The 22,751-nt window shown below is 40.3% G+C and overlaps 1 protein-coding gene across 11 annotated transcripts in view; it reads left to right on the top strand.

Moving 5' to 3' along the window:
* Positions 1-22,751, top strand: part of Ltbp1 (latent transforming growth factor beta binding protein 1) — a 367,263-nt gene that overhangs the window by 268,528 nt on the left and 75,984 nt on the right. For 10 of the 11 annotated variants that reach the window (XM_090337166.1, XM_090337170.1, XM_090337167.1 and 7 more), the window contains 4 exons: positions 8,811-8,933; positions 15,057-15,179; positions 18,665-18,787; positions 21,534-21,656. In XM_090337166.1, the coding sequence (XP_090193292.1) occupies positions 8,811-8,933; positions 15,057-15,179; positions 18,665-18,787; positions 21,534-21,656 (492 nt within the window). The remainder of the gene's footprint in view (positions 1-8,810; positions 8,934-15,056; positions 15,180-18,664; positions 18,788-21,533; positions 21,657-22,751) is intronic. The other variant, XM_090337168.1, reaches the window with a different exon arrangement.

Genomic DNA, 22,751 nt, shown 5'->3' with positions numbered 1-22,751 from the left:
CTTTCCTCTGACATGAAGCCAACAAGTAGATTGAATTTTCCTGTTAGGCGCTGACCACGCTATGGAACGACTGGCTCCTCTTCTCCCTCCTTTCAACATTTTGCTTGGCACCTTTGCCCTCTGGTCCTCTATAGTACGCTTTAGAAGCTTCCATCTCAAGCCTATCTTGGAGTAAGTGAGTTGGTAATACAACTTAGTTTATGGTTATTTGTTCGTTTCACAAGTTATATTGAGTGCCTTCTGTAGACCGTGAGAAGGGGCCTTGTGCTGCCACTGTAGTGCTGGCAGATCAGCAAGAATGCAGGCAGAAATATGACGGCATATTTCATTTTTCAGTTTTCATTGGAAAATTTTATAGAAGAATATGCAAAACTTGAGAATTCCTATAATCCTGTATTTTGGAGAAAGGCCCTACATTTGTGACTTATTCATTGTCATATATAGAGATGATCATTGTAACCTTTCTGGGCTGTTGTGTTACAGGTATCTTAATATTTCCCTCTATACTTCTCCTTTCTCTGGCTATACCTTTTATTAATTAATTGATTGATTTGTTGGTTTGGCTGTTGTATTACCAGGGGCTTGAACTCAGGGCCTCTTGCACACTCAGCTTCCTTGTTGGGTTGGAGCTCTACTTTATGTTGTTCTTATTGTTTGTGTGTTTATGTAAGTACCCAATGGAATCTAGAACCTCAAACATGTTAAGCAAACACTCTACCACTAAGCCACATTTCCAGATCTCTGGAGCTCTGCTATCTTAATTACCCTTCCAGCCCAATTTTTGGTGTTTATTTTAGACACTGGAATCTTTCAGTCTTTTTTGCCTGGGCTGGCTTTAAACATGAGTCTCCATACCTCAGCCTTCTTTACTAGTTAGGCATGAGCCACCAATACCTGGCTTGGCTGTATCCTTTTTACATGGTTAAAATCTAACATATTCATGTTGTATGTCATTGGAGTTAAATTCAACATTATACTTTTTTCTTTAAATTGGTCTATCTTCATGTTGATTTGCCTTTTTTTTTTGCTACTAAATAGACATTAAGAATGGCTATTTAAGCTGGGCACTGGTGGCTCATGCCTGTAATACTAGTTCCTGAGGATCACATTCTAACAGGAAAGTCTCATCTTCAGTTAGCCAGCAAAAAGTCAGAAGTAGAGCTGTGGCTCAAGTGGTAGAGCTCTAGCCTTGAGCAAAATAGGATAGTCTAGGCACTGAGTTCAAGTGAGTTTAAGACCCAGAAACAGTGTATACACACACACACACACACACACACACACACACACACACACACACACACACAGAGAGAGAGAGAGAGAGAGAGAGAGAGAGAGAGAGAGAGAGAGAGAGAGAGAGAGAGATAGATCTATTTTAGTAGGACACTGGTGTCACACAAGTAGTAATTCTAGCTATTCAGGAGGCTGAGATCTAAGATTGAGAATTGAAGCCACTGTGAAACTCCTACCTTTAATTGATTTGCAAGGAGTCAAAAGCAGGGATGTAGTTGGAGTGGTAAATGCACTCACCTCCCATGGAAAGCCAAGCTATTTGGCTATCTCAAGAAAGAATGAATGTCTATTTCATCTTCTGCCAGGATTGGGTACCATTCACACTTTCTGTTTCTTTTCTAATTGATGGACTTGCTGAAGCCCTAATGCTCTTGCTGTGATCACTCTGTGTAAGCTGGGTCTCACTGATGCCTACCTCTTCTTAGCTTATGAATTAGAACAGAGTTTGTGTGTGGAAACAGTAACATGTGAATGATGTCATGTAGCAGAAACACACCTTCCCCTCCTATTTAGTTCAGGGAGCAGTTTTTCTGTACTTCATTTTCCATTTCAAACATCCATCATTTTTTTCTCTGCCTAACATATATCTATTAATGCCATTAATGCTATACCCAGTAGTAGCTGGGTATGGTATCACATGCTCTGTAATCCTAGCTATTGAGGAGTCAAAGATTAAGGGAATCACTACTGAGGCCATTGTTCTCAAGACCCTGTCTCAACTACTAAAATCTGGGTGAAGTAGTTCATGCCTATAATTCCAGGTAAAGGAGAAGTATAAACAGGGGAATAAACACAAGTATCAATCTGAAATCACATGGAGGGGGGCATGAATCAAGTAGTAGAATAGTTTCTTAACTAGCACCACATCCTGAGTTCAAACCCAACTACTGTTGCCTCCCCTAGTGCAGCAGTCACTGATACAAATCAAGGTAATTTCCATATCATGCTTCCCTACATAACTGTTCTCTTTGGCTTTCTTTAAATTCATGCTATATAGTTTTTAACTCTCCATCATGGGAGCTTTCTTTTATGAAGTAGTTTTGTGGTTTTCTTTCAATTTCTTGGCATTTTTTCCACTGGACTAGAATATCCTTGGGAATCATGACACTGCTCTGTAGTATCATTAATGACTCCTAACACATGATTAGGTTTCTGGACTCAGGCTGCTGTTTCTTTGACTTCGCTTTACTTGCACACTTTCACAAAAAAGACCTTTAGGGACTGCTGGATATAAGCTGCCAGTCCTTTTGAGGTTTTTCTCAATTGTATTGCTCTGTATGAGGCTGTGACAGAGCATGTGACATAGAAGTACAAGTGTCTGTGATGTTGTCCAAACTTCCAAGTTAAGAACATCACCCTGGCATCCATGTAAGTTTTCTAAGTGTGACTGGTTCTTAGACATTCAAAGAGTTTAGTGTCATGAAGTCTACTTGACCACTGGCTAGCCACTGTATGGGTCTAAACAAGACTCAGAAACCTTGCACAGTAAATGTGGAGGACTCATTGTTCTAAGGTCTTTTCATGTGAAGATTCGTTTTCCAAATTCAGCTTTTAGTAGGAACCTTTGTAGAATCTATGGATTCTCAAATTGAAGACTTTTATCCATGTCTATTTTAGATAGATGCCAACTAGCCCCATTTTGAAAATATTTACAGACACCATCTTTAACCCTATTTGCTAATCAAGTCACTTAGCTGTGTTTCTACCAGATGCCAGAGAAATCTTGAAACTTGGTAAAGCAACAACAACAATGTAGAACACTTTTTAATAGAAAGAAGTGTGTTTATATTGAACAGTATTTTTCTTTTTGGCCAGTCCTGGGCTTGAGCTCAGGGCCTGAGCCATGTTCTTGGGCTTTCTCAAGGCTAGAACTCTACCACTTGAGCCTTAGCACTATTTCTGGCTCTTTTCTATGTATGTGGTACCGAGGAATCAAACCCGGGTATTCGTGCATGCTAGGCAAGCACTCTACCACTAGGCCAAACTCCCAGCCCCAACAATAATTATTTTTAAAAACTTCCCCATTTTATTGTCTGCCAATGACTTTGATTTGACTGTTTTATTGGCTGCTCCCAGCAGTCAGTCCTGTAAGACAGTATCAAATTGATTCTCGGACAATGGACGCATCCAAGTCCACAGATAACAAATAGCAGAAGTAGATCTTTTATCTGTGACTCCAGTATTTTCTCTCGTGTCATATCTGTGTAACACTCACACAAATGAGAAAATTAGGGACCAGAACAGCATAACAAAGCTAAAGAGAAGATTAGAGAAAGGAGAAACTTTGGTAGGTTGGAATCATCTGGCAGTTTTAAGCAGAGGCAATGATGACCTAGGGATTCTGAAGTTTGAGATGGCAGGCTCTATCCCATAGGCAACTGATGATGAGATTTTTTTTTTCTGGAAGACATAATGTTCTTTGGAAAGGTGAGGTTGGAAGCCTGTAATTTGGTGGCCCTGGTGGACTGATTCTGTGAGCTCATCCTTGGCTTTTTATGGCTGTTGTATTCAGCCTTGGCCTGTCTCCCAACGTTCAAAGCAGTGATGTTTCTGGGTAGGTTGTAGAACAGAATTTTGCCAGCAGCTCTGCTACTACATATTTCAGTTCATCAGAGTTGACAGCAGGGCCTAGACCTGCTACACTTCCAGTGCAGATGAGGTAGTTTTACCATACTGGCCTACTCAGCATCTGCCTCTCATCTTCCCATGCTTGCTTTCCTGTTAAATATGCTCTCCATCATCTCTTATGGAAAAGGCTCTGTGTGGGGAATAAATAGTTGAGGAGGCCCTGAAGTCATAGCCCAGGTGGACGGGCACTGTGACCCAAAGGTGCTATAAAAAGATCCTTTCTTCTTACCTCACATTTACTCACTCATCCAAGTCTGTGTTGCTGACTGAAGGAATTAATTGTGGCTAGATGATCTCAGGGAAACCAACCTCAGATTGTCTTATGTAGCTCACAGAGTCATCTCTTGGAAGCACAGGAACTCATAGTGCACGTGAATTGCTACCCTGCCATGTATTCTAGGCAATTCCCAGTAAATGCTGAGTGAAGCATAAGAAGATGCTTCCCTGGGATTGCCTGATGAGGTGCATGCCACCTCTGAAGGCCTGTTACTCTGTCCTCACTCCTTGGCAGGTCCCAGCCCTCCAGGGAGGTCTTTAAGGCAGTCTGATAGGTCTGCAGGTTATTAGGAAGGGAAATCTCCAAAAGAAAATTGCTGACACAGATGAATTGCATCTCAGGGCAGTGAGAACTAGCAAGGTGGGATCGCTAACCATCTGGGAGACATCTTTGTGTAATTGTGGAAGAATGGAAAGTTGCCAGAGGCTCTGGGGAGGTTAATGTTCCTCTCATTTCTCTCAAAAGAGGAAAGATGATGGAATTAGGGAAATCTTGACCCATGGCCTTTATATTGATCTTGTCAAAGAGTTGTAGAACATGTGATTCAAACAATGATGTGGAAGCATTTTTAGAAAGAAGGGATAATCTCAGAATCTGTCAGGGATCTGTAGGGATAGATGGTGCTGGACTGTCCTGACCCCCGGCTCAGTGCTATTAGATGATGGGTGGTCCAGTAAATGCTGTGAGCACGAACTGCAGGTCTGGTTTTAAGCATGGCATTTTGCTGTGGATCACAGTGATCATTTTGGTCAAGGTAATCATATAAGGAGAGGGCTGCATAAATCTTTGAGCTGTTTCACAAAGTCTGATCTTGCAAACCTCTAGCACCTTTCTTACTCTGGGAGGTTCAAGTAATTCCTTGAATGGAATTTACCAAATTGTTACTTTCTCATCAGTCCCTTGGTGAATAGTTGGACTTTGGAATCTATTATTCTACCAACATGTGAAGTTTCTTGCCTGGGATACAACACTAAGGCCTTCTGAACTCAGTGTGGAAATGCACAGGAAGAATGTGGGTAATAAAAATGTTCTATATAATCTGGGCATTGGTGGCTCTTGTCTGTAGTCCTAGCTATTAATGAGACTGAAATCTGAGGATTGTGATCTGAAGCCAACCTGTGCAGGAATGTCCATGAGACACCAGAAAACCGGAAGTGGAGCTATGATTCAAAGTGGTAGAGTGCTAATCTTGAGCAAAATGCTCAGGAATAGCACGCAGGCCCCAAGTTCAGGCCCTGTGACTGACAAAAAAAATTCTGTAAGACTGTATTTCAGAGTCCACTATGGAACTCTATTTTCCATGGAAAATATGCATGACCATATTTGGTTGGGGATGAGCAGAAGTCACGTTGCCGCCCATGATATTGATGGGATTGATGGGAGATCTGGTTAAGGGTTCCCAATGAGAATTGCAGGGACAAGGCCTTTTACTCCTGGTACCAGTAAGGCCCCTGCATGCTTTTGCGTTTGACTATATTGAAGAACACTGGGAACCTTTGGTTGTTTATAAAGTACATAAGCTATAGCCATTGATAAGATTTGTATTTTAGAGACTTTATTCTTGTAAGCTTGATAACATATTCCAAATGTCAAGGCTTAGAAAGAACAAGTCAAAACATTGCAACAACAATCCAGATGAAAGAAAAAACCCAGATGAGAGAAAATGGAAGTCATAGGAGTGCAATGAAGTGGAGAACACAGGAAATACTTGGGAGGTAGTTTGCTACTGTTTGGTATTAGGTTGAATGTAAGGAGAGAGAAGAAACATAGATGGGCTGGCCCTCCATTTCTGACTTGGGCTTTTGAGTGTAAAATGGTATAACTGTATCAGCATAGTACAGAGCATGGAGAAAAGGCAAGGGAGAGATAGGTTTGGTAGTGCAGACTCAGAACATCACATAACTGGGGGACCTCCTGTGGGCTGGCCCAGCTGGATACAGAGATTTGTAGTTGAGGAGTGACTTCTGGACTGAGATGCAATGCTGAGTTTGTTTCAGTCCATGTGTATCTACCAGGGTGTGGCTGTTCTCTGTGACCCTGTCCTTCTTTCTAGAAATTGCTCACTAAAGTTTTGCTCTGTGGTTGTCCCCTCCTCTTCCCACAGAGCATGGTATCATGAAGGTCATCTTCTAAATACTTGTAGATGATTGGTTTAAAAGCTCTGGTTCTATGTGATTTTTTGTCTTTTGTAAGCTAAGAGTAGACATCCTGGGCATTCTTCCTCATTCATCATTGTAGGATCCTAAGGAATAGAAGTTTTATGAGTATCTCATAAATGGTTATTATCAGTGTCTGTTCATTTATGTTAGGGAAAATGTAGTCTTTGAAATTAGGAGCTTTACAAGATTATATTCTACTGTCCTATAAATCACCTATTTCCTTGTGCCTGAACGACAAGGGAACAATCCGTACATTTCTGAACTTGATAAATTTTTGAAATCCAACCAGATAGTAGACCTGGCATGTTCCCATTGCTGACTGGAATTTCCATGTCTGGTGTCTAGGCTCATTCTCTTCTCTTCCATTATTTACTTTGGCTCCAGAGCTTGGCTTCTTCTTTCAAGTTGTTTGCTTTCCATGTTTACAAAATGTAGCTGCCCACAACCAAATACAGGGTGGACAGCCAGTCAGGCTACAAGTGCTATTTTTGTCATCCTGGCCTAGCATCAGTTAACCATAATTAGTGTTGATTTTGAAAGCAGCAGAATACCAAGGGAGTGCCACTTCCTTGCCTCTGCTCAATATGCACATGGAATGTACAAATGTGCACATGCATAGCTGCCCTCACTCATGTTTAACTATATTTTCATTACTGGGCCCCATTGGAAGCAAGAAAGGATACTTTTAATAAAATTCAGTGAAAAGTGAAAACTCCATATGCATATTGAGAAGAGACAAGAAGCTGGGACTGCCTAGTTATTCCATTGCAATTTCCATTATTATTGTTATTATTTAATTTGTTATTTTATTCATTTAGTATTAACTATATATTTCTTATATTTATATACAATTGTAGATTCATCATACATAATTAGATAATTATTGTTTTATTATTTATTAGGCTTATAGAGATTTATTGAAGTGACGACATGCTTATAATTTTCTATGCTAGAATATCCAGTCAGCCAGCCATCTTCCAATATGTTAGCTACAATCTTATTGCTGACCCTTTCTTTCATGTTTTCAACACCATGTATCCACCTAAACTCAGTTCGCCAACTAAATTCTATTATATAGTCTTGGTTGATGATCCTTTGACTCCTGGCTCCTGAGTAGATGGGACTACAGGTTCATCCCAACATACCCAGCTTGAATGTTAAATTCCTAACCTTGGTTTAAAACTCAGTGTGCATTGTTGTCAAGGAGATGCTTCCTGCCTTTATTTGAAGTCTTCACTCTAGGCCCAAGAGTAGGGGTTGCAGACAAAAATGTGCATCTAAGCAGTAGAAACAATAGGTAGCCAATCCAGGTGCCACCTAAAAGAAAAGGACTTTAGAACAATTATTTATTATTTTATTTGTTGTTGTTATTTGTTGTTTTGGTGTTTATTACTATTACAGTTTTACCACTTCTACTTTTCTACTTTGAATCTTTAAGCTTCCCCTAAACTATATCTTTGTCTCCTAGATTGTTTTGCTTTATTTTGTTTTTGATGGTGCTACTGGGAATTTGAACTCAGGGCCTCACATTTGTTCAGTGGGCACTCTTCAATTTAAGCCAAGCTTCTCATCCTTTTTCACCTTGGTTATTTTTGAGATAGGGTCTTGCATTTTTGCTGAGATAGCTTGGATCACAGTTCTTCTATTTTTACTTCTCTTGTAGCTGTGACAAGTGGGATGTGCTATCATATCCAGCTTTTGGTTAGTTAAGATGTAATTTTACTAACGTTTTTCCATGATCCTTCTAATCTCCACCACTTAATGGCTAGGACTCCAATGTTTGCCACTGCACTTGGTTATTTAAATTCTAGACTGGATTTTCTCATATCTTTGGGTGTTTGTTAGAAACTTTTCCCTCTAGGAAAACAAGATGAGGGGTGGGGGTGGGGGGAGGGACATGGGGACCAAGACACGAGAAAGGGTATCAATGTAGGTGAAGTAATGCACCTTCTATCTGGTGAATATAATGTAACCCTTCTATTAATTACAATAAAAATATATGAAAAAAAGAAACTTTTCCCTCTGTCTGATAGAGATTGCCTGTACTCTCTCCAGGTCATGAGTCATAGCCTTTGCTTATAGGACTCTCATCCCACTGAATCTGTCCATTCCCTAAATGGACCCGAACCCATCTTAGATTCTTGGAAAATTTTGCAAGGGGAGGAATAGTGCTCTAATTACCCCTCCTCCTAAAACCAAGTCCTGAATATACTGAATTTACTCCCACAGCGAAGTTGTTCTGTTATGCATCACTGTCAGAAACTGAGCTCAGGCACTGAACCATCAGCAGCTGAGCTCCAGGCACAGCTGCTTTTCCTCCTTGGGGCCACCTGGGAAGCTGAAGCATCTGCTTGGTTCTCTGAAGGTCTACTGCTTCTATTTCTAACCTAATCTCATGTTATTCATGTTTTCTTTTCTGCCTCCTCTTTTCTTTCCATTACGCAACATTCTGCAAGATGTGGACGAGTGCCTGGAACCAAAGGTCTGCACAAACGGTTCTTGTACCAACCTCGAAGGATCCTACATGTGCTCATGCCATCAGGGTTACAGCCCAACACCAGACCACAGACACTGTCAAGGTAAACCCTGTGAGACTGGACATGGTGTCAGTGGCTCAACACTGTATTCCTCTCTGCTTGGGAGGATGAGAATAGGAAGTTTGCAGTTGGAGGCCAACCTGCCCAGAAAAGTTCTCAAGACCCCTCCTCAGCCCCAAGCCGGGCACAGTAGCACACACTTGGCCTCCCTGGCTATGAGGAAGGCTAAGATGGGGAGGATTGTGGCATCAGTCTAATCACAGCCAAAAAGTTCACGAGATCCCATCTCTGAGGAAGGAAGCTGGTTGCCGTGTCATTCACCTGTAATAAGCGGTAACGATAGGAAGCCTGAAGCAGGCAGGTTAGAGTGCCCAAACAGGAAGTGGAACCCTGTCTGAAAAATAATCAGCAAGGCGCTGGTGGCTCATACCTGTAACCCTAACTGCAATACTAGGAGGCTGAATCTGAGGATGTGGTTTGAAGCCAGCCTAGGCAGGCGGAGACTCTTTATTTCTCATCAATCAGCAAAACGTCAGAAGTGGAGCTGCAGTTCAAGTGATGGGGTGCTAGCCCATCACTCAGTGAAAAAGCTAAGGGACAGTGTGAGGCTCTGAGTTTAAGCCCCTGTACTGGTGGGTGCACATGTGTGCATGCAGCACACACGCATACACCACACACACACACACACACACACACACACACACACACACACACACAATTTAATTTATTAATAACCAGCAAAAGACAAGGCTAGAGATATGGCTCAAGTGTTCGAACATTTGCCTGTTATACAGACCTCTGAGTTCATACCTCAGAAATGTCAGAAGAAAGGAAGGAAGGAAGGAAGGAAGGAAGGAAGGAAGGAAGGAAGGAAGGAAGGAAGGAAGGAAGGAGAGTAGGAAAGACAAAAAGGAGAAAAACACTCATTGAAAGATTTAGTACATGCAATAATGTGAAAATGAAATCTCTCATAATCATATTGGAAAATAATTTGTATATCCTGGGTACTATATGTAAAGATGCACAACTTTTGTCAGTTGTATTTTGTAAGCATTTTGTAGCCCAGTAATAACTGTGAAGACTTTATTTTCAAATACAATATATTGCCACATTGTGGGGGGTTTTTGCTATTCTTTATGAGTAAGCACAGGTTCCCACTTATATGGAAAATTTCCCTATTCATAAAAGTAAAATTCTTGGGCAAAATGTTCCAAATATTTTTATTATTTAAAATGGGGAACATCCATTTCTAATACATATACTTTAAATGCATCTTATTATATTTAAATCTTCAAATGCATATTTAATCTTTGAATGTATTTTCTTTGAATCCTAAAAGGTTTAGTATTAATTTATATGCTTATTTCCCTTAGTAGATCCCTGAACTCTTATAGTTATCAAATATTTATTGCACAAGGATTTATTAACCATTTATGCTTCTTCTTTTGTAAATTTATCAGGCTTTTCATTCTTCAGATATGTATATGATGTCTATTTGTGATACTTACATAAGTTTTCCCACATGTGCATATATCATCGTACCTTCTATACTTTTTTTGTAGTACCTTGTAATTTGTTGATTATGTCCATAATGTGTTTCTTTTCTTTTTTCTTTTTTGTGAGTTCTGGGGCTTGAACTCAGGGCTTGAGCACTGTCCTTGGACACTTTTTGCTCAAGGTTAGTGTTCTTCCACTTGAGCCATAGCAGCACTTCGGGTTTTTCTGTGTAGATGGTACCGAGGAATCGATCCCAATTGTGCATGCTCAGCAAGCACTCTACCACTAGGCCACACTCGGGGTCCCCTAATGTGTTTCTTTATAATTATTTTAATTAATGTTCTAGTTCTTCCTTATAATCAAATAATTGGTTGTTTTCTCTCTGCTCAATATGCTAAAAGCATATTTCAGTTTTTCTTCTTTCCTAAATCCGTGTCTCAGCATAAGTAGAGAAGTTAAGGAGCTAGAACACCAGCATGCTGATATTCAGTAACAAGGGATCATCTCCCTCTGAGAATAAGGAATTCAATGGCACCTGAATTTCATGCCCTGCTGTTTTAATTCATAGAAGATGGCCTGCTCCCTGCTCCCGGGGGAGTGCTTACAATGTCACATCTCTATTTTCTTCTGGTTCTTTCTTTCTCAGCCCATATCTGCAGCTTGCCTTAAGCACTCATCTCCTCAGATCAAAACCCATAACTTCAGTCCACTTGTGAGAAAAACAGATAGAAGCAGGCTCAGAGAAAGGAGTATGGCATCCTCTTCTTAAGTCATGAAAAATAGAGGTGAGCCAATGGGCAGTTAGATGATTCAGTCCTAGAACTCTAGACTGGATTTTGGAGCAGAAAGAGGACATGATTAGAAAAACTCATGAAGTCACCAGGTGCCAGTGGCTCATGCTTTCTATAATCCTAGCTACTCAGGAAGCTGAGATCTGAGGATCATGGTTCAAAGCCTACCTTAGGCAGGAAAGTTCTAGTTAACTTCTAAAAAGCTAGAAGTGGAGTTGTGGTTCAGGTGGTAGAGTGCTAAATCTCAGGGACAGCACTGCTCTGAATTGAAGCCCCAGGACTGGCACTAAAAACAAAAACAAGACAAATTTCATGGAGTCCAGAGTTACAGCTTGGGAAAGCTGGGGCCAAGGGACATAGCTCAACTATAAAGGACACATTGGAGGTTCTATCCCCACCACTGTACAGAACAACATAGCAGATCACAGCTCTCCCACTTAGAAGCTGTTCATGCTTGGAAAGTCAGCTTACTCTATGAAGGTCCCTGCCAGCCTGACCACAGGGACTGTGGGATGCAACCCAGAAGGGTGGTGAAGGAGTGAGGGGAAAATGGGTTAACATGGGGGCAGAGTATGACACATGACAGTAGGGTGGCTGTGACATAAGAGATGTGAATGAAGTTCTGTTAGTGCCAAGAAGTACGTTCTGCTTGTGTGCTTTTGGCAAAGTATTACAGGGGTATTGTAATTTGAACTTCATCTTGAAACACTGACTACAAGAGCAGAAAGACTTAGAATGCAGAGGACATAGCACTTGACAAAACTGGGAGGTGGTAAAGGATTGTTGTCTCCCAAAGGTGAAAGGGAAAAGGCAAAAGGAAGAAAGGAAGGAAGGAGAAAGCATGGATAGATTCTCCTGTTCTAATGATGTTTCCTATTGCAGTGAGAGCTAAGAGGAGGGGGCTTTGGAAACCTATGTATATGCTAGTTATTTTCCTAACTCCCCCATCCAAATCTACCTTTCCACAGTAGTAACATCTTTAATTTTTTTATATCCCTTCTCAAAACCACAGGATGGCTGTCAACTTAATCCAGATCATAAATCTGTCACTTCTCCAATATCCCATCAACTCTACCAGTCTTACCTTACCTTGTTGATAGTCCTTAATCTAAACTTTGTCTTCACCTCATTAACCTTACTAATGACTTTTTTCAGACTGTAAATATATTATTTATAGTATCCATTCATGGCCTGCTTCTTTCTCTTAACATGATTTTTATCTGCACATTATATGTGCTCAATTTATTAATACCTAGTGATAGTCTACGTTTTAAGTCTTGAGCTCTAGATTTGCTTTTAGTCACATGAGGAGTTGAATATTTTTTATTTATCTCTTGGCACCAAAAGGAGAGAAAACATTTCTCCTGCTTGCCTTGAATATATTTTTAGAAAGCTTCCTAATTCCTCCCAAAGAAAAATTCTGCCCCTTGTTGGAAAAGAAAAATATTATGTAGCTCTAGAATTGAGCTTCCTCTCTATTCCCCGTGGTCACCGTGAAGACCCAAAGATCACCTTATTGCTCAGAGATACAGTGCTTGTGTCATTCCCCATTATTAATAATGAATTACTCCCGACAGGCTCCTCACAAACATGAGTCCCATGTGTATGGTGCCTGACATGTGCAGACAGTCCTTGGAAGGGAGGGCCTGGCTTTGCTGTAGACATCTGCATGTGGGATATTTAATACATCATCTTTCATGGGAGAGACAGAGGGAATCCAGAGTCAGACCTTCTGTGAGATTCAGACAGCTACAAGAGCTGTGGTTGACCTCAAGTTTGTGAACTGACACCTTGAACACAGCTTAGAATATGTTAAAAATATAATGGAGGTGAATCTCTGTTGACAACACTTTTCAAAGCTAATAATAGTTTTACAGTATCAGAAAAGTGTAAAATGTTTGGTAAGGTAAAATGTCAGTTATTGTATTTATCTATGGATAACCAGTAATTGTAAGTAAAAGAGACAATAACACAATAAATACTTCTAGTCAATTAAATCAATGTTGTGGAAAGATGTAAGGGAAATAAGAAGAAACATTTGTGTTCCAGTTACAATAATAGTTTATGTGCTATTTCAGGAAACATGGAATAATTTGACGGGTTGCTTTTTTCAAGATGAAATTCGAAAGATTAATACCTCATTTGAAGTTAAGAAATACAACTTGGCTCTGAAAAGAGATAATTGTCAGTAATTCTTGAGGGAAAGGGCTGGAGAGTAGATGAACTTTCCTGGCAAAAAAAGTTTTAGATGCATGTTAAATAAGATATTTTTAGAAGAGAACAACAGTTGTACATTGATCTTGAGGAAGTAGTTTCTGTACCACATTACTCATGTTATTTATTATTCTATTTGGCTATCTTTCCTGTGAGCACAGGCCCCAGTGTGTTTTACACCAATTTCTGCAATCTTCACAAAGAGCTTATGTGCCCACAATGCAGACACTCCCACCATATTTTAATGACCCACTCTTATAAATTAGCTAGCTGGCTCTCAAAACATACTAAAGTTACTTCTGCCTACATCAGGCAACTCCCCCTTCTGAATAGTGTAGTAGTCAAGAAAATAAACATTTGGAAAAGTAACTATAGTTGAGTGTTGGTGTCTCATGCCTGTGATCCTATCTACTGAGAAGGCTGGCATTCGAGGATTGTGGTTTGAAGCCAGTCCAGGAAAGAATGTCTGTAAGACTTATCTTCTGTTAACCACCAAAAAAGCAGGAAGTGGAGCTGTAGCTGAAGTGGTAGAGTGCCAGCCTTGAGCCAAAATGTTCAGGGACAGCACCCAGGCCCTGAGTTCAAACCACATAACCACCTCTCCTCCCCCGCAAAAACAAACAAACAAACAAAAAGTAACTGTAATTCTACCAGAAGTGTTCAAGTTGTTGATGAGGTTGTTTTCATACATACCACATTTCCTAAAACACCTACTGAGAGTTATATGCATTTTCAGTTAATAGCTTTATTTTCAGTGAAGACCCTTTGAAAAAACTCCTTTGCTTACATCTTCATTGCAGGTCACTCATGTCATGATTTAACTTCTAAACAAAGTGAAAACGTGGAAATGTCTGCGTTTCCTTTTTAACTTGTCTACACTTTGGAACTCTTCTTCTTCCTCCTCTTCTTCCTCCTTCTTCTTTGCCAATTTTGAGGCTTGAACTGAGGGCCTGAGCACTATCCCTGAGGTTTTATTCTCAAGGCTAATATTATACCACTTGACCAACAGCTCCACTTCTGGATTTTTGCGATTAATAATAGTCCCATAGACTTTCCTGACCAGGCTTGCTTCAAACTGCAGCTCTCAGCCCTCAGCCTCCTGAGTAGCTAAGATTATAGGTATGAACCACTGTCATATGGCATGTTGTAAAAATTCTTGATAGTTTCATTTTCATGCAACTCAATGGTCTACAGACTTCCTGGTAGCCATTATTTTATACTTCAGGTTCTGTTTTCTGTTTTCAACTTTAAAGTATTTCATATTGTGTTTCTGCCCAAAGTCTGAAAGAGAAAAAGCTTCCCTTCTTGGTGTTATTGAGAAATAGTTTATACTTATAAGTTTATTGCCTATTTGAAATTATTTCTTTTCTACACCTAACCAAACTGTGGTTGGCCCAAGCTACATTGATATATATGACAATTACATATATATACACACATACACACTCATATATAAATATATGTAAGGCCTGTATGTTTATATATGCATATGTGTATAAATATATAAGATGTGTATGTTCATGTGTGTATATATGTATATAGGAGATAGGTTCAAAAGAAGTACTATTCTGTGAAAACAATTCCAGAATGCATTGCAGATAGCATCATATTTAGCTTAGGAGTCTCTTTCTCAAAATCAGTTGATATTGTGTTGTGTTAACAGATATTGATGAATGCCAGCAAGGGAACCTGTGCATGAATGGGCAGTGCAAGAACACAGATGGCTCCTTCCGCTGTACCTGTGACCAGGGCTACCAGCTGTCAGCAGCTGAAGATCAGTGTGAAGGTAGGAGTACGACCGTGTGAGCTACTGAGTTTCATTCCTAGGTATCTAGTGTAAAAACAGGTGCACTATGCAACATGAGTATGCAAGTTCCATTCTTCTTAGATAGTGTATTGCAGTGCTATGAAGCCAACAAATTAAACATCAGGAAGGCAAATTAATAACACAAAGTGGAAGTGAAATTCGAAAAATATGGCACTGGTGACCAGTGGCCAGGCATCAATATTAAAAAGAAAAATGAATGTTCTCTATGCAATTCTTTACTCCAGGAAGTTATTCCCACTTAAACATTTAAATTCATTTAAAGGTTTTATTGACAGATACTTCAGCAAATGCCAAGTCATTATATTGGCTTGGAGATTATGCTGTGGAATGTTAATAATCTTAGTTTTTTAACTTTTTATTTTGCCTCTAAAGATGGCTTTTCAGTAAGATTCAAAGAGTGTCTCCTTTACCTTTAGAGAGAAAATTTGGGACACATGTCATATTATTCTAGATTTAACAGTGAAAATTCTGGGATAGATTTTGAATCTAATTTTATGATTAAGTAATGGTAGAAGGAGGCTACCATTCCATAAGTCAGGTTATGAGACAATGCATCTTGATCAGGGTTACCCTTCCACTGTTCTCTCCCTCTTTCCTTCCTTCCTCCCATCCCTACACTCAAGTTTCTTAGTTCAGTTTGGGGACTGATTTTTTTTGTTGTTTTCTTTCGATCATGGAGGTTGAACTCTGGGCCTAGGCACTGTCCTGAACTCTTCTGTTCAAGGCTAACGCTCTACCATAAGATTGACTTTTTAAGGAAACTTTCCATTGGATTTCAGAGAGAAATATTTCCTTTCCTAGTAAGTTTATGCTTCCTGAGCTTGAAGACATTATCCATCATCTGTTACAAGCACAAGTATCCAGTGTTCTTGAAAAGAAATGTCATTTACTGTGGAAGAACAAAATTCACTCTGTCTATGACCAGGAAGCAAATCATAATCATATCTGTTTGTAACCTTCAAATGTTTAAGTGAGTAGAAACAATATCCCAGCATAGCGCTGTAAGGGGAAGAATAGGAGCTAACCATGGAAGTATCCCTTACTGCTGTCAGAGCCCTCTTCACCTTCCTTTCCCAGAACACAGGCTTACTCTTCTACCAGATCTACCACATCTGGAACTGGAGATGCACACAAGCATATGTAATACAAGCATTGAGCATTCCAGTGTATCCAGAGGTGCATTAGTCACGTTGTTGTAGAGTTTATGAATCCCCACCAACATTTTTACCTCCATTTTGTGACACTTGATCTCATTTAACCTCAGTATTTATGAATGATTATTACTGAGCACAGGAAATTGCAAATTAATGGATAAGCAATCTACCTTTGATGTGAACAGGCTACAGTATTTGCAGCCATTTCTTTCACAAAATTGGAACCACTCACTAGAACTGAACTGGGTGTGCTAGTGTTTGCTTATAATCCCAGCCATGTGGGAGAAAGACACAGGAGGATCTTGTATGCGGTAGGATGAATGGAGAGAACAATACAGTCATAGTAAAATTCACATGTGAAAATGGAACTAGAAAACTTTAGGAGCTGAGGAGGAGTAAGGATGGGGAGAATGATGAAGGGATGGCACCCATGAAGATGCATTATACACAGAAATGGACAGGTTGAATTCAAACTCTTTTGTACTATTTGGGGATAATAGAAAATAAATAATAAAGTCCAAATACAAAAGGACTAGGTATATAGTTCAAGTTGTAGAATATTTAACATAAGGTCCTAAACATAATTCCCAATACCCAAAAAAGAAATAGAAGGCAACACTATGTTAGGTGCCAAATGCTGTGATACTGAAGCTGAGACCAGAAAAGGAGAGAGTAGGAGCTAATCCAGGTCCCTGTAGGAACAAAGATTTTGTTCAGGCCTAGAGAATCACATGGATAGTAGGCAGGTGTTCAGAAATGTTGGAGTCCTTTAGCAGATGAGATGAATTGAATGTGTCCTTGTGAAATATTGGATTGTCTAAGAGTAATAAATGATATTTTAGGCATTAATTCCTGCCCTCGGAAAATCTTCTTAAAAACCTAATCATCAAGGTACAATAATTGAATTTATGCAGTACGTTTTTGCCACCTATGTGTATACCTGATACATACCATGTGTGTGCAGGAAACAAATGAGGGGACTGAGTTGAAGAAGAGTGACTGTGGCAATAAGAAATATCCAATGGAAAGAGAAGGGGAAAGACCATTAGTTTGGGCCAAAAGAGCATTGCTGCTAGAACAAAGAGAATGCATGAGAATGAATGGCTGGCCATTCATCTGGAAGACCATTTATAAGGCAGCCAGCTGGTAAAGTGATGAAAAGAAAATGAAGACAAATGCTGTGACACTTCAGATCAAGCACTAGAAAACCTTTACTGTGAAGGGCCAGATTGTAATTGGGTCTGGGATTTGGCTAATGGGCAGTAGTTTTCTAACCCTTGCTTTAGACTACTACAGGACCATGTGCTTTTGTGTCCAGAGTGTTATAGTTGAATCCATTTTGAAAAACACAAGAATCTTGAGAGAGGTTCACAGACTGTAGCAATGTATTTTCTACTACCCATAAGGATAAATGGAAAAATCAGTGTGTCTGGATTCCTAGCTCAGTGGACAGATTTTTTTTTTTTATGGTCATGAGACTTGAACTCTGGGCCTGGGCGCTGCCCCTGAGCTCTTCAGCTCAAGGCTACCACCCACATCTTGAGCCACAGCCCCACTTCCCCTTTTCTAATGGTTAATTTGAGATAAGAGTCTCACGTTCTTTAGTGCCCAGGCTGGCTTTGATCCGTGATCCTCAGATCTCAGCTTCCTGAGTAGCTAGGATTAGAAGCATGAGCCACCACACCTGGCTTGTGTTTTTGTGTTTTGTTGTTGCTGTTGTTGTTGTTGTTGTTTATGCTGGCACTGAGATTGAACTCTGGGCCTCACACATTCTCTTGACTTTTTTGCTCAAGGCTAATAGTCTACCACTTGAACAACAGTTCCATTTGTGGCTTTTTGCTGGTTAATCAGAGATAAGAGTCATGAACTGGGGCAGGGAGCATGGCCTAGTGGTAGAGTGCTCGCCTAGCATGCATGAAGCCCTGGGTTCGATACCTTGGTACCACATACCCAGAAAAAGCCAGAAAAGGTACTGTGGCTCAAGTGGTAGAGCTCTTGCCTTGCAAGAACCAAGGACAGTGTGAAGGCCCTGAGTTCAAGCCCCAGGACTGGCAAAAACAAAACAAAACAAAAAAAGAGTCATGAACTATTCTACCTACTCTGGCCTCAGATCTAAGCCTCCTAAGTAACAAGGATTCTAGGATTGAGCCACCAGTGCTTGGCTCATTGGATGAAATTTCATGTTCATTTTTACTCTGGGGATTTACGGTCCTTCTCATTGAGGTCAGTTTAAGCTCTGAGCGATGAGGGCCCACTGACTGAGTACACCTCGGTGCTGTGTTGTTGCAGACATTGACGAATGCCAGTACCAGCACCTGTGCACTCATGGACAATGCAGGAACGCAGAGGGCTCCTTCCAGTGCGTGTGTGACCAAGGCTACAGAGCATCGGTGCTTGGAGACCACTGTGAAGGTAATAATCGTGCCTTGCTTCAGAACCACAGAATGATGGGATCTGAAAGCAGCTGGGTTGCTAGCTCAGCCTCAGTCCATCATTTCAACCTTTGACCTCAGCGTAGAGGATGGCACATCTTGGCAAAGTACTTTTCCCAAGGCCACATAACTGATAACAAGAGAGCAGAATCCCGATGTTCTTTGCCTTGCTTGGACCTGCCTTTTAGAGTGGAGGCAGGGAAGGGAATGAAGAACCATTTGCCTGTATTAGTTATGGATTGTTTATTTGGGGCAAAGTTCTGAATTATGATACTTCACATGTGCAGAACTAACTTCCAAATAAGTAAACACAACTTCATTTTCTTGATAACTGGGTGTTTTAGGTTTGGGGGGGGCAATACCAGACCAAAGCATCAGTGATGACAATAACAACAAAAAATAAAACCCCAAACTCAGGGGAGGTGCTCTACCACTTGAGCTGTACCTCCAGCCTGATGTTTTTTGCTGGTTATTTTGTAGATTGGAGGCTCCTGCCTGAGCTCGCTTCAGGCAGTGATCCTTCTGACTCCTGAGTAACTAGGATCACAGATGTGAGCTCACGTGTTGAGGTCCTAGAAGGAAGAACTAACCATGGGGGCACTCTGCTGCCCTGATTGTCCATCAAGTCAAGAGGAGGTGATCCTCATTAACATCTACCCATATGCACAGACATACACACGAGTATTTATGTCTGTGTGTATCATAGCTATGAAACTGCGCACATTGCTCGTGAAAAAGTGAGGCATTAAATTGTTGTGGTACATACGAACCATGAACCACACTATGCAGCCACCAAGTGGAGTGAGATACAGTGGTGCACAGAGCAGATTAGGGGAGTCTTAGAAATGTGACATCAAGCTAAAGATTCACAGCACAAGGGATTTATTTGCTGGGGTGATGGAATGCCCTCTTGCTTTAGCCATGACAGCGGTTACAAGAATGCATGTTCAAATGCTTTGAACTTGGCTGTAAGTAAATGCACTTCTTGGATAGAACCCATAATTCAGTGAAGTTGGAAAAAGACTTGAAAAGTATTAGGTTGATTTAGTTGACATAGTCACATCAGCTTGTGTTTGGGGGTACCGGTACTCAAACCATCTTAAATCATATTGAGGTGTTTTGATTGTAGTGAAATGTTCCCTTACTCCTCCGAGTTTGTCTTGTGAATGGTACAGTAGTGAGTCCACTGGCAGATGAGGGTCAGCGAGGAAGCTTTAATCCAGCATCTCCATGTGAACCAGACAGCAGGGAGGAGAGCAGACCACAGCCATGTCCGTGTCCACTTCTTCCTGGAAGTTCTCACGGATTTTAGCAGCCATCAGAACTATTCGCAAGAAATGTCAAAGCATGCCAAATTCTGAGAAAACAAAGGAAGTTTTATTCTTTGTCTTTCTTCTGGGCTAATTACTGAAACCCTGAATAGACACACAGCCCACGGAAGGGGACACATGGAGTATGTTAGGATTAATGAACTCTGACTAGGGGACAATGGGGTAATAAATAGCCCCTGGGGAAAAACTTGCCTGGTGTGAGGGGCTTTCCATCAATTGTGTCTGCACTGGTCCTTGCTTACAGAAACTGCTTCTACTTAGGCTCTTTAATATAGTCACTAAAAACAGACATACATGACACGGGTAAGGACAGCCACTGGATGATTTCAATTTTATTTTCTGCCACATTGGATTCCTTTCCTCTATCTCTCCTTATTCTGTTCTGCTGCCAAGACTTTAAGTCCATTCCTGCTGTTTACAGGAAGCTCTTTGTTTTGACTTTTATATATTTTCTTCACATGACCATACTTTTGTCAAGTAATTATACTTTGTGTCAACTCTTATGTGAATTTGTTCTAAACTTATAATGCAATCTCATGTTTTACGTATTTGTTTTTACTAATTCATTTTCCCTAAAGAAACGGTACTCTTTCTTAATGAAAGTACTTTTAATTTTTTTCCAATTAATCAGATTTGATGTTTCATACTTCCATATAATGTTTGGGAAGCTAAACTGGGAGGAATTCAAAGCCCATCTCAGCTTCCATAGCAAGTGAGACCCTTTGTCAAATAACCAAATAAAACTTCTGTGTGTTCTTTCAAATCTGTGATCCTTTCACAATGCTTTATTTTTTACAGTGTTTTTTCTTACTTTTATTTTTAAGTGGCTACACAAAGGAGTTGCCATTTAATATATGAATATAACTTGATCAATGTCACCCCTTCAGCATTCTCACCCATCCCGCCCCTACTTACCCAATCCTTTGCTCTTCTTAATTTTGTAGGATTGGATTCTTGACTTCATTGTCCTGGATGAAAAGCAGCATATTCTAAAAATTCTAAAAGCTAACAAGCACTGTACTCTACTGAAACTCATACATTATGAATGATACAAGAAAATACACATTTGGGCCAGGAGTTTGGCCTAGTGGTAGAGAGATTGCCTAGCATGCACAAAGATCTGGGTTCAATTCGTTGGTACCACATACATAGGGAAAAAAAAAAAACCAACAACCAGGAGTGGTGCAGAGGCTCAAGTGGTAGAGCTCTAGCCTTGAGAGAAAGCCCAGGGACAGTGCTCAGGCTCTGAGTTCAAGCCCAGGACTGGAAAAGAAAAGAAAAGAAAAACACACATTTAAGGGATTTGTTTTTTGTGTGTGTAATGATAAGAAAGTAATACCTTACCTTTGTTTTACAGTTTATTTAATTTTAAAAAGTATTCCAATTGGTTTGTAGATATCAATGAATGCTTGGAGGACAAGAGTGTTTGCCAGGGAGGAGACTGCGTTAATACCGTGGGGTCCTATGATTGCACCTGCCCACCTGGCTTCCAGATAAATGACAATAAAGGATGTCAAGGTACTGCTCTCTGGATCTTTTGCTTTCTCAGATATTATTGACATCACTCTTCAATTATCTATGCCACTTTATATTTGTGTGTGTGTGTGTGTGTGTGTGTGTGTGTGTGTGTCTGTATCTGTGTCTGTGTATTTGGCATTACTAAGGTTTGAACTCAGGGCATGTGTATGCAAGGTAGGATCTGTATGCAATGTAGGATCTCTGCTTCTAATCCTTTTAAGGTTATTTTCCAAGTAGTGTTGTTTGGGATTTTTCATTTGCTTGATTGTTTGGTTTGTTTTTTCCCCGTGCTGGCCTTGAACAGCAACTCTCTTTTCTAAGCCTCCCACATCGCTGGGAATCTACACATGTATTTCCATATGTGATTGATGGTGACGGAATCTCAGTTTCCTAGGCTTATGTTAAACCAGAATCTTCCTGAGCTCTGCCTCTCAAGTAGCCCATTTTGTATTATTAAAGTATCTGTTCAAGGATAAGGGAAAGCACCAGGGCTGCCAAAACAAGAAAAAGAAAAGGCAAAGAAGAAAAGGAGGAAAGAAAGAGAAGGAGGAAAGGAGGGAGCGAGAGAGGCAGGAGGGAGGAAGGGCAAGGGTAATAGTACTGAAGTATCTTTCTTGCTTCTCTATCAGGTATAGGAAGGTCTTCCTTGAACAGAACCATGTTAATCAAAGCCTGGCCTGGCTTTGCATGGTTCTAATAAAATCACCTATACTATGGTGCTTTTTCCATGAGCCAGCCTTGCACTGGATTGTAATTCGTCTTTCTAGCTTTCTGTGTCCTTTATGGATGTTTTGTCCCAGAAGTAATATTTGTCCTCTTTCTGATCGCTGCTCTTATCCATACTTACAATTCCTTTAGTGCTTCCTAATGAGCATCACCAGTAATTTTATTAAAATTTTGAGGGACAGGATTGTTTATTTCTTCAGTGTGCTATCAGCATTTATTCTCCCAAACAGCAGTACACTGTGTCTCAAACTACTAAAAGATTGTTTGAGATATTCCTTATATATTTATACTGAATACAAATAGTTTTAAAAGATTCTGGATTGCCATTAATTATTTCTGTTCACGCATGTCCTAGATTACCATGTCTTA

Source organism: Megascapheus bottae, chromosome 7 (genome assembly GCF_031878675.1).
Source record: "Megascapheus bottae isolate mThoBot1 chromosome 7, mThoBot2.hap1, whole genome shotgun sequence".
Taxonomy (NCBI): Eukaryota; Metazoa; Chordata; class Mammalia; order Rodentia; family Geomyidae; genus Megascapheus; species Megascapheus bottae.
This window is presented reverse-complemented; position numbering and strand designations above follow the sequence as displayed.